We start from the raw sequence: 14,815 nt of genomic DNA on the forward strand, positions 1-14,815 counted from the left end.
AAAAATTTCTGGTGAGATGTGGGCATTGAAATTTTTTGGAAGGAGGAATTTGTGATTTAAATGCTAAGAGAGTTCTTTAGGTATTATGCACAAATATTTGGGATCTAGGTATTTCTTGTTTCCTTAGCTTTAAATTTTAACTTTTAGTAAAATGCACTGGCATCAGATCTTGGAATTTTCTTGCCCTTTAGAAGACATTTTGCTGTTATCCAGATTTTTCATTTTGGCTTTCCACTTTTCAGATGAAATCTATCAGTTTATACTGTTCTGAAAAGTAGCTTGTCACTTTGAAAAATATAATGTTTTAAGCAGTCTGCTAAAATCTAGCACAGATAGCTTAGTCCAGGACTGAACAGAATGAAGCTCTTATGGTGCTTCGTATGCCATCAAAAATACTACAGCTACCTGACAATTTGAACTGACTTAAGGATTTTGAAAACTTTTTTCAAATAGCTTTAAAATTTTCCAGTGAGTTAATTGAAATCTGGATTGTATATCACCTACCTGAAACACTTAGCTAGATGCTGCTCAAATCTGTAATAAGAATGCCATCAGCATAAACTCTGCATCCCAGTTGTTGGACTCAGTAATCAGGCCCACAGTTAAAGCAGTACTGTTTGGTGACCTAAGACTGCACAGTTCTGATATGGCTTTAGATTCACGATCTCATGTAATTACTCTGTGTTTCTTCATAATTTGGATAAGGTAATATTACCAGAAAGGGGAGAAACATTTCCATAACTGCTATAACATAAGACACCATAAAATGACTTCAAGTGACACTCTCTGATGCTAACAAGTCAGTTGCATTCATTCTTCTAAATATTTTTTGCAACAAACAACCTCTCCAAATGTATTATGTTCTCTAAATTCTGCAAATGAATTATCGTTTAATCAGCTGATGAGCCTGTTTTACATGCTTTATATGGGAAACTTTCACTCTAAAATTAATAACTGAAATGTCTAATCCAATAATGCTGTCCTGTTTCACAAAATAAAATACAGATTTATCAGCTAAAAATGCAGCTTAAAAAAGAAATCAGTATCCTCCTAATTTTTACTACAGGTAAGAAAGTCAACTTACCAGATTTGTGCTTCTTGTGTTTTGCTTTCTTTTTAATTATAAACAACTTGTTCTGGAGTTCAGATTTATAAGATTTGAATGGATGAAGATGAATCTCACGCTTTCTTTGCAGGTCATCAAGTTTTCTCTGTAGATTTTCATTTAGAATATCCTTCAACTTCTTTTTTTTCTTTTTCTTCTTTTTTGCTAGTATCTTATTTAGTTTCTTATTATGACGCAGTGAGTTCTCTAGCACTGTTTCTTTAGCAGATTCATGGTAACTGATGTCTTGGTTATTATTGTAAGTGCCATTGACATGCACTTGGCAAGCTTTCAGTGTGTTCTCCTTGAACGGACTCGTATCAGATCTTAGTCTGGCCATTTCAGCACAACTTTGTGCATTCTCCCAATCTGTTATTTCTCTTGAACTAGAGTCACCACCCATACCAACAATCTTTCCTGAAGTAATCAAATTCCTCAAGTTCTCTTTATAATAAACACTTTTCTTGATGTCACAGACTCCTGAGGCTTTGATTTCACAGTTTATCTCCCCTGTACGGACTCTAAAGGTGCCTAAATGTGGGGGTTTTTCTGGACAGATAACGACAGAGTCCATACTTTTCTCTACTTCTGTCTTGGAATGATGTAGCAGTTCTCTACCAGGAGAACTGACCTCCCCATTGCTTTTGGCTACATATTCATGTTTTACTCTTTCCGATTTAATACGTGGCACTTTTTTAACTTTGATGGGAAGAGATGGGAATTCAGGAGCCTGAAAAGGTTTTTGTTTGTAAATCCGAACATCCGCACCACAGAACTGTGGAAAATGAACATATGCATTCTCCAAGCAGTCATAACCAAGAATTACTTCTCTGCATTCGTGGATAGGCTGACCTAGCACTGCATCCTGAACATCCTTTTGTGTTTCATACACAAAGTCACAGAGACCTTTCAGCAGCCATACTTTTTGGTAGAATGGTAGCTCATGAAATGGTTTTTCTTCCAAGGGATTAACTTCTCCGAGCACTTTGAAAAACTGGGGACACAAGCCAAGTTTTTCTGCAGCACCATTAGGATTGTCAGTCTGCCCTACAACAGTGTACCAGTGTTGTACTTTTTTTCTCAGTGCTGCTTCCCAAGTCCTGTAAGAAAATGTCGGCCTGCGGTGTAACGTAGATCTGCGATGAGGAGGACTTAACAAAGAAGTCATTATTTTAGATAAAAAAACATTACACTGAGGCATCAGAAGACAGCGTTCCAATTCATAGAATACTATTTCAGGTAAATTTAAAATCTGTTGTGCTAAACAAAGAAAATGACCAATAGCTGGAATCTCCCACATCATCTCCATCCTTGTAGGTGCTGCTTGAGCTAAAAGTGATTTTTCCCATTCTTCTATTTCTTTCTGACTAGCTTCTTCTGCTTCTTTTCTTTCTTGATCTCTCTGCCTATTAAAAGAAAGTTCATGAAAATTCAGACATTGGGTGAACCAAAACAATGAGGGGAAAAAAAAAATCAGAGCTACAGCATGACAAACATATTTATCTTGAAGTACTGAAGAGTACAGTGCATAGAGTTTTAGTTCAGTTTCTCTTACTTTACAGTACACAACACGTCACTGGACTAAAATGGGAAATTACAGTCTTTTATAATCTATCTCTAGTTTAAAAATGGAAAAAGGTAAGAAAAAAGCCTGTCATATATCAATAGTCTGTGTGGTTTAGATTTTGGGGGGGTTTAAAATGTATTTCCTTTCCAATCTCTTTTTGTCAGGATTAAGTATTTCCATCAAATTATCCATATCAAGTTCTCTGACACAAATTCCAGTTAAATCTTGCTTTCAAATGGTTGCTCTGTAGCTTGTATCACGCTTCTTATGTGCTTCTCTTCCTCAGCACACAAGTGTACATGTCTAAGTGCTTTACCTACACATATTTTCCCTTCCAGCCATAGGTGTGCTGGTTTGCAGTGGTGGTCAAAAAGGAAACAAGTATTGGGATGCAAAAAAATGTGATGGAAAATAACACCAGAAAAAAAATGTCATTACATTAATGAATGGCTTGCCCTCATCTGAAAAAATGTATTCAGCTCTGGTCCCCCTGTCTAAAAAAGAGGATAGAGTAGAAATGAAATAACGTGTATTCAGAGAAAGAGGTTATCAGTAATCAGAGGCCTGTAAGAAGTTCTGGATAATCTGGGGCTCCACACAAACCACTAGCAAGAGGAAACATGACAGCAATATACAAAGCTAATATGACAGACTGAGAACTTCTGTTTAATTTTATTTGGAAATTCATCATGAACTTTAAGTGTTAGAAGAAGAAATGCTTCCATTTCAGATAATCAAATCACACCTAGCTTACCATTTAAGTTACTAAAATACAGGATATGTTAATTCAGTTCCAAAGAGGAAAATTGGACATCTGCATGAATCACAAGGATATCAAAGATTACCAGCAACAGAAGGGATTTTTCTCTAATGCTGCAATAGTAAACTAACATTTTTGCCTGAAGGATTAAAATACAGCTGTACTTACAGGAAAATTTTTTTAGAGCTCATCCTAAGCTTTTCGTATGTTTTTCCCTGAAACTTCTATCACTGGTAGGAACAACGACCTTCCTACAACACTAATGTGACCTATTACTGGAATTTCCATGTCCTTATTTCCAGATGCTAACCTTCAATTATATTTTTTCATATACAAGTAGTGAGTAAATGGCATGTATCCATCCAAAGCATCAATGCCTTCAAAAACAGCAAAAGAGTAATAATAAATTTAAATCTTTCTTTTGACAACATGAAGCTAAATAGAGGTGTCTAGCTTGAAGAGAGTGTATTTGAAGCACTAACTACTGACTAGCTATATTAACAATGTACAAAATGTCACAAACCCAACTTAGTCCATATTTTAGTATCAGCACAGGAGAAACATACCACGTATATGCAAAATAACGTAAAATACAATAAGATTCTACTGAATGTTTTATCTTACACAATTAAATTAAATTTCCAGTGAATTATTACCATAATTTGAACAGAACTTTTTAAATACCACATACATTCTTGTGACAGATTCACGTAAAGTATAAAATGTAAAAGCAAACAGATCACTAAATTCTTAACTTCAGCCTCCCAATGCAGCATTAATTTAATGATGTAAAGGATGGGATATAAAAATAAAGTCCTACTTTGCAGCACAAAATCCTATTTGCCATTCTATATGACTAAAACGATAAATTCAACTATACTATTTGCATAGGTAAAGTGAGCATTATTTTTATTCTGACTTATGTTCTATTTCAATGTGCTAGTAATGCATTGGTATAACAAAGAACAGAAAATGATAAATAAAAATAACTAATTTACAAGTGAGACAGAGGAAGAAACCATACTAACGAAAAAATGGTATCAAACATCAATTTCAAAGTACTCTTGGATCCCACTCCTTCCTTCCTCCTACATGTAAAACACACCTCCTAATAACCTGCCGACTCCAAAAGGTACGAACACTACTAGTATGTATGGATATAAGACTAAATATGAACATGTAGTGAGATGGAATATATGTAGAAACAATAGCATTTCAGTATTGTTGAGAAAAACATAAGCTGTAGGTCATCTAAAAATACCATCTTTGCAAACAGTTTCACTTTATCATCAATTCATAATTTAAATCAAGATAGAATTCTCAAACACAATACCCTAGACTCACTTCAGTCTAGATAAAATGACAATTATTATACTATTTTAAGAACGTTTTAAAAGGTTCCTTAAAAAGAAAAACATAAATTGTTTCAGTTGCAAAAAGTTTGCCTTTGATCTTTAAACTCTTGTTTTATCACAGTATCTGTTGTCATTCCATTCTCAGCAGACATTCAAGACAAAATGTATAAAAAGCACACTTTCATATCTTCATTATAGAGGTGTTCCTGCCAGAATCTTTTGGAGGGCATAGCTTTTTCCTGCAGTATTTTGGTTTGGTTTTTTTTGAGAGGATAGAAGGGAATGAAGTGGGGAGGAGGGGGTAAGGGAGCACGGATGGAAGAAGAAATGGGGGGTGGTAAGAGAGAGACATTTGCTGTTGGACTGGGAAATTCTCTGGACATACATATTTGGCTTTTATGCTGACAGCAATTGTAAAAAATGCAGTTGTTTCATGCTTTTATTCACATTTACCATGAATATGCTGGCAGACATGTATTGCACTTACAATCATAACAAAACTAATCTAAATTGAAGCTGACACTTCCAGACTGAGGTCATACTCCTAGAACACAACTGCAGCACTTGTTTTGCAACTCTTAAGTGAATAAAGCCATGGCATTTGACGTTAAAGCTCAGCAACCATGATCCCTAGCAGACGTAACACCTAAAACAGAGTACAGATATAACTCCCACTTTTCTTATAATTTTCTTCTTTGAGACAGCAGACAGATATCATCAGCAAACTCCTTGCTTGCAACAAGAGATTTCACTTGGAGGGGAGGGAATACAATGATTAGATGTTATTTGTTCCCCCAATTACCATTTCTAACCTACTTAGGTGTTGATTCAGGTAAAAGGTAGACACTGGAACTCTAACGACAAGATACAGAGAATTGTTTTAATTCTACAGTAACTTGTTTCTACAAACTTTCTTTTAAAAAATTAAATAGAAAGTTATGTACAAATTAGCATTATTACACCTTAATCTAAATTAAGTCAAGGTGTAACACTCACAAGATATTAAATTGGGAGATGCCCATGTAATCTGTATCTGTAATGGCTTACATCATATTATAACATACTCTATATTTTTCTCTAGGATTAACGTGTTAATTCCACGTTAACATCCTCATAAACAGTAAAACTGACTATATAAACATACTTTATTCCATAATTTGCTAAATTAGCTTACTAACTTGCAACCAGAATTGAATTCTTTCAATGTTCTAATGAACACATCTAAAATTTATCCTAGGATCATGTTTTCAGAGATGGTGAAGTTATGCCTAGCATAACTTTCAACAAACCAAGTCATACAGACACTTAATTCCCACTGAAATCAACCAGTTAATTATCTGTCATTCACCAGTGGCTTTAAAAATTTCAGTAGGAATCTACCTCTATGTTTCAGTGCCTAACCAGGCATTTCCAATTTAAAAATAATTCCACAATTATTTATTGTTAACTGGTATGTAAATTAGTATGTATATTGCTATGTATATGTATATTAGCATGTAACCAAACCGTTGAATAAAAACTCATAGAAATTTAATAAATAATCCAAAGAAGATGGTCAATGTTCTGATAATAAGAATAATTGAACAAAAGGAAAGCTTGGGAAAAAGTGCTATTGCTACTGTACAGAAATTATTATCTGCAAAATAATGGAATTTGCTTTGCAATGACATCTTAGTTTCATATGCTGAGTCTACCATGATGAATGTGGAGGAAGTTATAAAACATTGAATAAAAAAAAAAATGAAACTGATTGTGCAAGAAATGGATAAACTGCAAGAAAAAGAGAACTCTCAACAAAGGACACCCATATAACAAAATCACAGGTAGGATTTGGAGGAGGATTTCCATGAAGCTAACTACAGAAAAGAAGATAAAAATCACACTTCAGGATGTCCTTCCAAAATATGAAGTTGAAAAAAAGTTTGCAAAATCATTGTCAAGGATTTGGGGGGGAGTGGAAGGGAAAGCCCAAACTTTTAAAAGTATTTAATTTACTAATTAAATTTATATTTTATTTTTATATAAAATATACATTATTATATTTATTTGTATATTTTAGTATTTTAAATTTAATTTTAGTTTTATTTAATACTCATTATAAGATGCCTGTGCCTTACAAGAATATATAAATATCTAGAGCAAAGAATTAGATATAAAATTATATTTCAACAGGCAATTTCTTTAGGTATGAAGCTGTTTTGTAGAGAGGCCCTTGAATTTACAGCCTTAGCTATTTGGGACTGAAAGCATGTAATTCCTAAGCATTCTAAACCAGGATAATTACTGGCTAGAAGGTACATGCACGCTGAGGGGTCCACTGGATGGTAGAAAGGGAGCATTTTATTATGTTCCTGACAACTCATCTAAAAGTTGGGTGAACATCAGATGCTGCCTATCCAAATACAACTGATTTGCCAGCATTGTGTTCTCCAACTGAGATATCCAAGCCTGCAATCTTGTATTTAATTTTGAAAGTACTCCTTCTGTGCCAAACTCAGTGTATCAGATTCTAAAAAAAAAAAAGGCAGAATAACCATTTTCTCTTCTTAACAACATAATCTATACTTTAGCAATAAGCCAAAATAAGTTTAGAAAGTTGAAATATATTTTTTAATAAATACAGTGTCCTTAGCATTGAAAGTATGTGCATTTATAAATACAACACTTTATATACACTGTATCGTGATCTATATGGTAATATATTAAAAATTTTATAGGTCTTCCAATTTCCAAGCCTTTTTCATAAAATAATACTGAAAGGTTCTTTTGAAACATTTTTTGCGAGTTGGGAAGCAATTGACAGAGAGAGATCCAAATTACTTTGAAAACATGGTGGGATCTACTAGGAAATAAAACTTCAGAAGCTATCTGAAGCATGATTATTTGAGTAGCTCAATAGAGTCAAAGAAATATTCAACCAGCTACCTAGTGATAGAGTTTTATTGCTTCACAGTAAGTGGTATAGTTCAACATTTTAGGGTGTAAAAAGGCAAGCTTGTTGTGATCTTCATATCATAGAATTTTCTGAAGAACCAAGCACTGTGGAGTATCATTTGCACAGGATCTGGGACTTTTGAGTATATCCAGATACATGGATTTAACTGTTAATTACTACAGTTTTACAGGAATGAGCTTAAAACAGGTGTATGAAAGCCAAATTGTTTCTTTGTCTGGTAAAATGCTCCACAGACTCTATGGATGAACTAAAATACAATCAAAATGTCCTTTTTCATAACAGTTTTATCAAGTTCTGAGTTCTAGAACACGAAGTTGAGCAAAAATCAAGAGACTTTTACCAGAGAAACAATAATGGTAGTGATCTTTGCTTTTCTCTTTTTTTTTTTTTGTGAAGTGTGATTAGAAGATGAGTGCATTAGAAGAAAGATTCACTCTTTTCTAGGGAAAAAATACTATCTAACAGTAAAGTCAGCCAAATAGCTTCAAATCTGCTGAAAATCAAGATTACCTGCAAAATTAGAGTGAACTGGTTACATATGGAAAGAAGTCTCCAAAGCTTTGAAAAAAGCTAGAAACATTTTGCTTCCTAAAGCAAATGCTGTCTTTCCATCACGCTCCACTTTCAGACACAGTCACTCAAGTTACTATTAAAATATACAAGCTTATAAGCTTCTTGTTCCTCAAAGTGAAACATATTAACATTAAACATTGCCTGTAATGATATACCTCAAAATCCCACAGATTTTAATTACACACACATTCTAAATGTGTTACCTAACTGACAAGCTGGAATGCCACATCAGTGAGTTAACAGCAGTGGCACTGGCAGATCTAATTTGCTTCTGGCTATCAATGAGGGAAGCGGTGACAAGATCACAGAATTAGATTCTAGTTAAGCATTCTGGTAGTTTTTAATCCAGTTCTTGCATGAAAAACAGTCCAAGGACATGGGTGATAACCTGCAAATGAGCTAACAGGAAATTGTTGTAGATGTTTTTAATTACTCTTAAAAGTTTCACAATCCAATAATAAAAGCAGCTATAATTTAATGTAATGACTTCTTCATTATGTGGTGAATTCTATGATTTCAGCAATTTTTCCAGAAGGTGGTACTAACATTTTGCTTTGTGGATGTACTGTATTGAAGTCACAAACTTAAGACCACAAGAGCCCCACAATATTTATTTACCAAAAAAAGCTATAAGGAGCTAGCTCCTGTAGAGAACTAGGAAGACATAAATACTTAAAACTAAAACAAAATGGTTTTTCCTATTACCTCTTTTCCTCTTTTGCTCTCAGCTGCTCCTCTTGTCTTAGAACCTGAACCATCACAGACTCAAACATGCCTGTTGACAAGCCTACTAAACTGCGAGGTGTGGAACGACGTCTTGTGGAAATGCATGCTGTTCCTTTCTCATCTTCCTGCCCATAGCATCCTCTAGATGTGACAGCTAATGATGTTTTCTCTCTTAAATGCCTAGAAGAAAAAAGCAAGCCAATTCACAACTATGACTATCCTTACCAGTAGTACTTCAATGCCTTCCCTACCAATCATGGATCAAGCATATTTACTCAGACAAAAGCAGTTTACAAGTTCCTTTAAGAAATTTTATACTTAAACCCAATATGCTAATATGCCCTGTGTTTTCACATCAGTTAAAAATGGTGCACCTTCACCTCAAGTAACCAAATATTATTTCGAGACTGAATTCTCTATATTAATCCATAAATATCTCGGTGGGGGGGAAAGGTGTTTTCGTTGGTTTAGGTTGGAGAAGTGTGTGCTAAACACCAGTTTAGTTCTGTTTAAAACTACAAAAGATGAAAGGTAAAACACTACAAATTCGGCTGCAAAGTTTCATTTCATCCTACATTGTTTCAAAATACTCCCTTAAAACTGGGACCAGTTATTCACAAACTCTGAAAACATTTAAGGGGACAGAGGGGAAAAATCCAAACCCTGTTCAAAAGTAATCTCCACTCTAAGGTAATTTCCTGTGGTTTGTAGTATCTGAGAATTGTACAACCAACACTGATTGATTTCCTTGCACCACTTGAAGGGGATCATTGAGCTAAACACTGCTCTGTAATAATGCAAGAGTGATTATTCCAGGAAGTAGTACTTCAATTTTATTTTACTCATAAAATTAGGTCTGGTAAACACTTAAAACAAAATTGTGCAATCAAAAATTATAAAAGATTTTTGAGACTTCTAGATTCCATAATCCTTTCTATATCTAGTTCTTAGAAACTTTTACTAAGCAAGTGCACACAGACATATTGAATATATCTTTACAAATCTCTGAAGAGTTAATACAAGAGAAATTCACTATGTACTGAGGCAGGATTATTTTTAGTTTAGTATTTCCTAATATTTATTTGAAAATGACTCTGCATTTCTGAAAGAATTACATGGGCAATTGACTTCTTTTTTAGTAAATACATAGATTGCTATTTGATGGCACAGTGCGTAAACTGACTTCACTTTCTAACGTAATTTCTAACAAAACAGAATTGAGCATTCTCGGGTTCTACCAAACGAAATGAGCAGTCACTTCATTCAACCAAGAGCCTTCAACAAAATGCCCCGTAATTCAATACAGTACAGATGCTACAGTCACAAAACACACAGTAATGAACATGGCACAGATTTTCCAAGCTGCATTTGGTTCTTTATTTGCAGCATATTACTAAGCCAGGAATTCTGATTTTTTTTTTTAAACCAAGTTTTACTCAAGCAAACTAGCAACATGCATGCTCCATTAGGTTTTGCTCCTTCCTTTCTTGCAAACTGTCCCAAAACTGCTGTTACACAGAAATAGTTTTAAATATACTGTTGCTACAGTAGAATGCATAGGTTCACTCCGGTTTCAGCTGAGTTCTGCACCACACTCCTCAAGTGTTCCTACTACACAAGCAAGGTTGTTTTTACCACCTGGCAGCTCATGCTCTGTGTAACTAAAAGCTGAAAGCTGATGGACATGCACAGCTTAACAAACTTCCCAATACTGTTCCTTCTTCATCTTCACCCTTAGCTAAAATAAACTTCTGGATTTTACATGCAAAATACTATGTCATTCAGGAGACTGGTGGGCCTTTCATTGTAAGAAGCCACCATCAGTTTCTGATAATGACTGAACTATGCCTATGATAAACTCATGAGAAAGCATTTACTTCAGTCGTGATTTAAACTGGCTTTTCTACCAGGTAGCTCAACATCTTTCTATGTTTAGGCTGCTTTGGCTGATAAATAAGTTCCTGCCGAGGACTTATATTTAAACTTAGCACAATTTACATTTTTCCATTTAAGACTACAGTATTCCAAGCACTATCATTCGTTTTATGAGTATCAAAAATTATGCCATGTCAAAGCAGGTAACTTTGGCTCAAGATTTTACTCCTACTTATTTTAAAGACAGTAAAAATTTCAAAAAACAATTTTAAAGAGCCAGATATTCATACAGAGTTTAGGCAGTTTTATGATAAATAAAGAAGCATTTGACATCTTGTGTAAACGCGTATGCCTCCATGTTCACAAAAGGCTTCTTTCAGGAGGAAAATCTTAGCGAGGAAATGCTCTGCTCTGTTTGGCATTTTGGTTTGGAATTATTTTTGGAATATCCAGGTTTGGAATTTCCAAAGAGTTGTGAATTAAGATTTGAATAGTTTATAGTAGGAAACGTTCCTCACATGAAAGTATTGAGAGTTCCACTGTTCTGTACTGGGGCTTTGTTTGGTTTGGATTGATGTTTGTTCTCTTTTAATGAAAATTTTCACACAAAGAAATATATACCCCCCTGTTCTACTTCATGTAAACAACATGCGGCAGGGCACCTATAGACTTTTCTACACATACCGGGACAGCAGCGCCAACTTCTGTTCCAGCATCATCTCCAGCTTCTGGGCCTGTTTGGAGAGCCAGTGATCCACACCATGCAGTCGATAGCAAGTCTCCAGCATGAGCCGGAAGTCACACACGAAATCTGCTATCCCTGTGTACTGCCCGCTGGAAAATTTCTCTTCCATCTTCAACAGCCATATTCCAGTTGGCAGCTGCTGAAGGGACTGGCCGCTGTTATGGCCCGAGGGGGAGCCGGCGCCGCCTTCTCCGAAAGATGCCTGATCCGCGAGGGGCTCCAGGAACGGCGCCGTCAGAGGCCGATACTTCTCCAGCAGGAACTCGCGCAGGATTCGGTATCCCTGCTGCAGCTCGGGACTCAGGCTCTGCTGCCAGGCGGTCTTCCCTCCGGCACCATCTCCCTCCTTGTCGGGCTCCTCCATCCCGCTCCGAAGGGCGCCGGGCCGATCGGCTGGGAAGTCTCCGCCGGAATCCGCGTCTCCTGCCCCGGGCCGGCCCCTCGGCACCGCCCGGGCACCGCGGCGCTGCCCCTCGCCCGGTCGCCGCATCCGCACGGGGCTCACCTGCGGACACGGCCCTGGCTCAGCCCCCGGCACGGCCCCGGCCCTGCCCCCGCACCGGGGGGCGGGACGCGCCAGCCGCGGGACAAGCACCGCCCGGGCCTGCTCGCGGCCCCGCCCGCCCGGGGACCGCGCCCTCGCCCTCAGGGCCCGCCCCCTCCCTGGCGCCGCCGGCGGGGGCTCCGCCGCATTCCGGTTCGCGCGCGCAGTTCCCTCCCCCGCTACCGAGGGCCGGGGGCGCGTGCTGGCCCCGCGCGGGCAACGGGCGGCGCGAGGGGGCGCGAGGGGGGGGAGGGGCGCGGCCCGCGGGCCGGGCAGCGGGAATGGGAAGGGACGCGGCGCCTCTCGCAACAGCGCGCATGCGCGGGGCCGGCTTCGGCGGCGGCGGCGGGGTCGAGCGAGGGCTGTCGGACGCCGGGCGAGACGTGGCGTCATCAGAGGGCGCCGGGGGCCGTTGGGCGCGCGCTGGGTGGGGAGGGGCCACCTCTCAGAGCGCTGCGCTCGGGGGCGGGGGTTCCTCTCAGGGCACTCAGACAGCGGCTTTGTTACCACATGGCAGAGGTGTTCCGTCGCTGGCGCTCAGCCGTGGAAGCGGGGCGGCAGCTCACAAAAGCTCTCGGTTCTACGCTCGGTCCTGCCTGACTTGTCTTAGGAGTAGGTGCCTCTGAGGGGAGGCTGCTCCGCACGGCGCTGACCTGCCTTGAGGGGGGTGTGGGGTGCACGACACTTGCAGCCCTTCCAGATTTGCCCTCCAGCACCCTCCAGCAGCTCACCCCTGCGCGACATCGCAAGTGATATCGCCCCGGCGACAGGGAACTCCACAGTAGCAGCGGTCTCCACAGAAGTGGTACAAAGCAACTGGGAGACAGTTACTGTGTGTGCGGTTTCAGTTTTTTCCTCTCCACATCTGTAACTACAAAAGGTGAGAGCACGCTGCTGAGAGAGAATTAATGTAAGGGGGCAGGGAAAAAATGACATTTTCCTTGATGAAACCTCTAGTTGTTAGGGGCATTCTTGTCCATTCTCACAGAATTACAGAATGGTTCAGGGTCCACAGAGGCACATCAGGCTCAACCTCCCTGCTCAAGCAGGGTCATGCCAGAGCACATTGCCTGGGATTGTGTTCGGATGGTTCTGGAATATCTCTGGTGAGGGAGACTCCACAGCCTCTCTCGGCAATCTGTTCCAGTGTACACTCACCCACAAAGTAAAGAAGTTCTTCATCAAGTTCAGGTGGAACTTCTGTGCATCAGTTTGTGCCCATTGCCTCTTGTCCCGTTGCTTGGTACCACCGAGAAGAGCCTGGCTCTGTCCTCTTGGCACCCTCCCTTTAGATATTTATACAAACATTCTGCAAGGTAATGTTCTGCATAGATCACTCCAGAGACCTTGCTCATAGTGGAGTTCTCTTCATGAGAATAAATCAGAATTTAGAACATAAATCAAGAACCACTCTCCTGTTGTTACTTTGTTTTCTCATTCTAAGGACACCAGAAAGTCTCTCTCCCTTAAATTCCTGTTAGGTCAGAGTCAGCTTTCATAAATGCTTCTGTCAAGGTGATTTTGCGGAAGGGGCCTGAGCAGAGGCCACGAGTATGATACTCCAGCCACAGTGCTTTCCCTGGAGTCAGTGCCTATGGGACAGAGGCTGTGCCTTTGGCACCCCCTCTAGCCCCATTTTCCAACACCAGACTACAAAGCCCAGGTAACAGCTATGCTCGAAGTTTGACCCCCAAAGTCATGATATCTCTCCTGATCACTCACTGATGTTACAGGTACCTGTTTTTATTCTCCAAAGCCTCCTCTAGAATTGTAGACTCCATAGAAATGAGGTCAGACACCACAGCGTGCACACAGGGTGTGGTGCTGGAGCACAGACTGCAGTGTGCCTCCACCCTGGTGGGCTTGGAAGGGCCATTCTGCTTTGAGACTCTAGTGTCCGCACAATAGTTAACCCAAGTGCAGCCACGTACAGAATGACCTTCAGGCCTATGCTGTGCTGGGCATATCCCATCGTCACAGGATAAACTCAGCCAGCGCACTGTTAAAGGAGCTACAGGAAGCTGCTGTAGGTTAGCAAAGGCATACAGTGCTTTTGGTAAACTCCGTAAAAGAGTGTGGCAAAACAAACACCTGAAGAAAAGTACAAAGATCAGTGTTTACAGAGCCATTGTACTGTCTATTCTTCTATATGGTTCTGAATCATGGGTCATTTACCGGCAACACTTGCGTCTCTTAGAACGCTTCCATCAGTGCTGCCTCCGTACAATCCTTAACATCCACTGGACTAACTACGTGTCCAACACGTCTGTCCTTGAACAGGCAGCAGTTGTGAGCATTGAGGCCATGCTGCTGAGAACTCAGCTGCGTTGGGCAGGGCACATCTCCAGGATGCAGGATCATCGCCTCCCTAAAATCATGCTCTATGGGGAACTTGCCACTGGCTGCCACAAGAGAGGAGCCCCGAAGAGGAGATACAAGGACTGCCTGAAACAATCCCTCAGCCTTGGCCATATTGATCACCACCCTTGGTCTACCCTGGCCTCCAATCGGGAGGCCTGGAGACACACCATCTATAACGCTGCTGCTGCTTTTGAGAACACACGCAGGATCACTCTCGAGGAGAAAAGACAACGCAGAAAGAATTGCGT

At 39.6% G+C, this 14,815-nt stretch overlaps 1 protein-coding gene across 14 annotated transcripts in view; it reads right to left on the minus strand.

Annotated features, from left to right (window-relative positions):
- KIAA2026 (KIAA2026 ortholog) overlaps positions 1 to 12,211 on the minus strand; it is an 88,579-nt gene extending 76,368 nt beyond the window's left edge. For all 14 annotated transcript variants that reach the window (XR_003570921.1, XR_003570920.1, XR_003570919.1 and 11 more), the window contains exons 1-3: positions 11,602 to 12,211; positions 9,022 to 9,222; positions 1,085 to 2,511 (exon numbers count right to left, since the gene is read on the minus strand). Coding sequence is in view for 9 of the 14 variants with exons in the window: in XM_027881054.1 (XP_027736855.1) it covers positions 1,085 to 2,511; positions 9,022 to 9,222; positions 11,602 to 12,152 (2,179 nt within the window). In the remaining 5 variants the exon portion in view is untranslated. The remainder of the gene's footprint in view (positions 1 to 1,084; positions 2,512 to 9,021; positions 9,223 to 11,601) is intronic.
- Positions 12,212 to 14,815: the final 2,604 nt, after the last annotated feature.

This window comes from Empidonax traillii, unplaced genomic scaffold (genome assembly GCF_003031625.1).
Source record: "Empidonax traillii isolate 1590-97213 ecotype Southwest subspecies unplaced genomic scaffold, ASM303162v1 scaffold83:size2986645, whole genome shotgun sequence".
Taxonomy (NCBI): domain Eukaryota; kingdom Metazoa; phylum Chordata; class Aves; order Passeriformes; family Tyrannidae; genus Empidonax; species Empidonax traillii.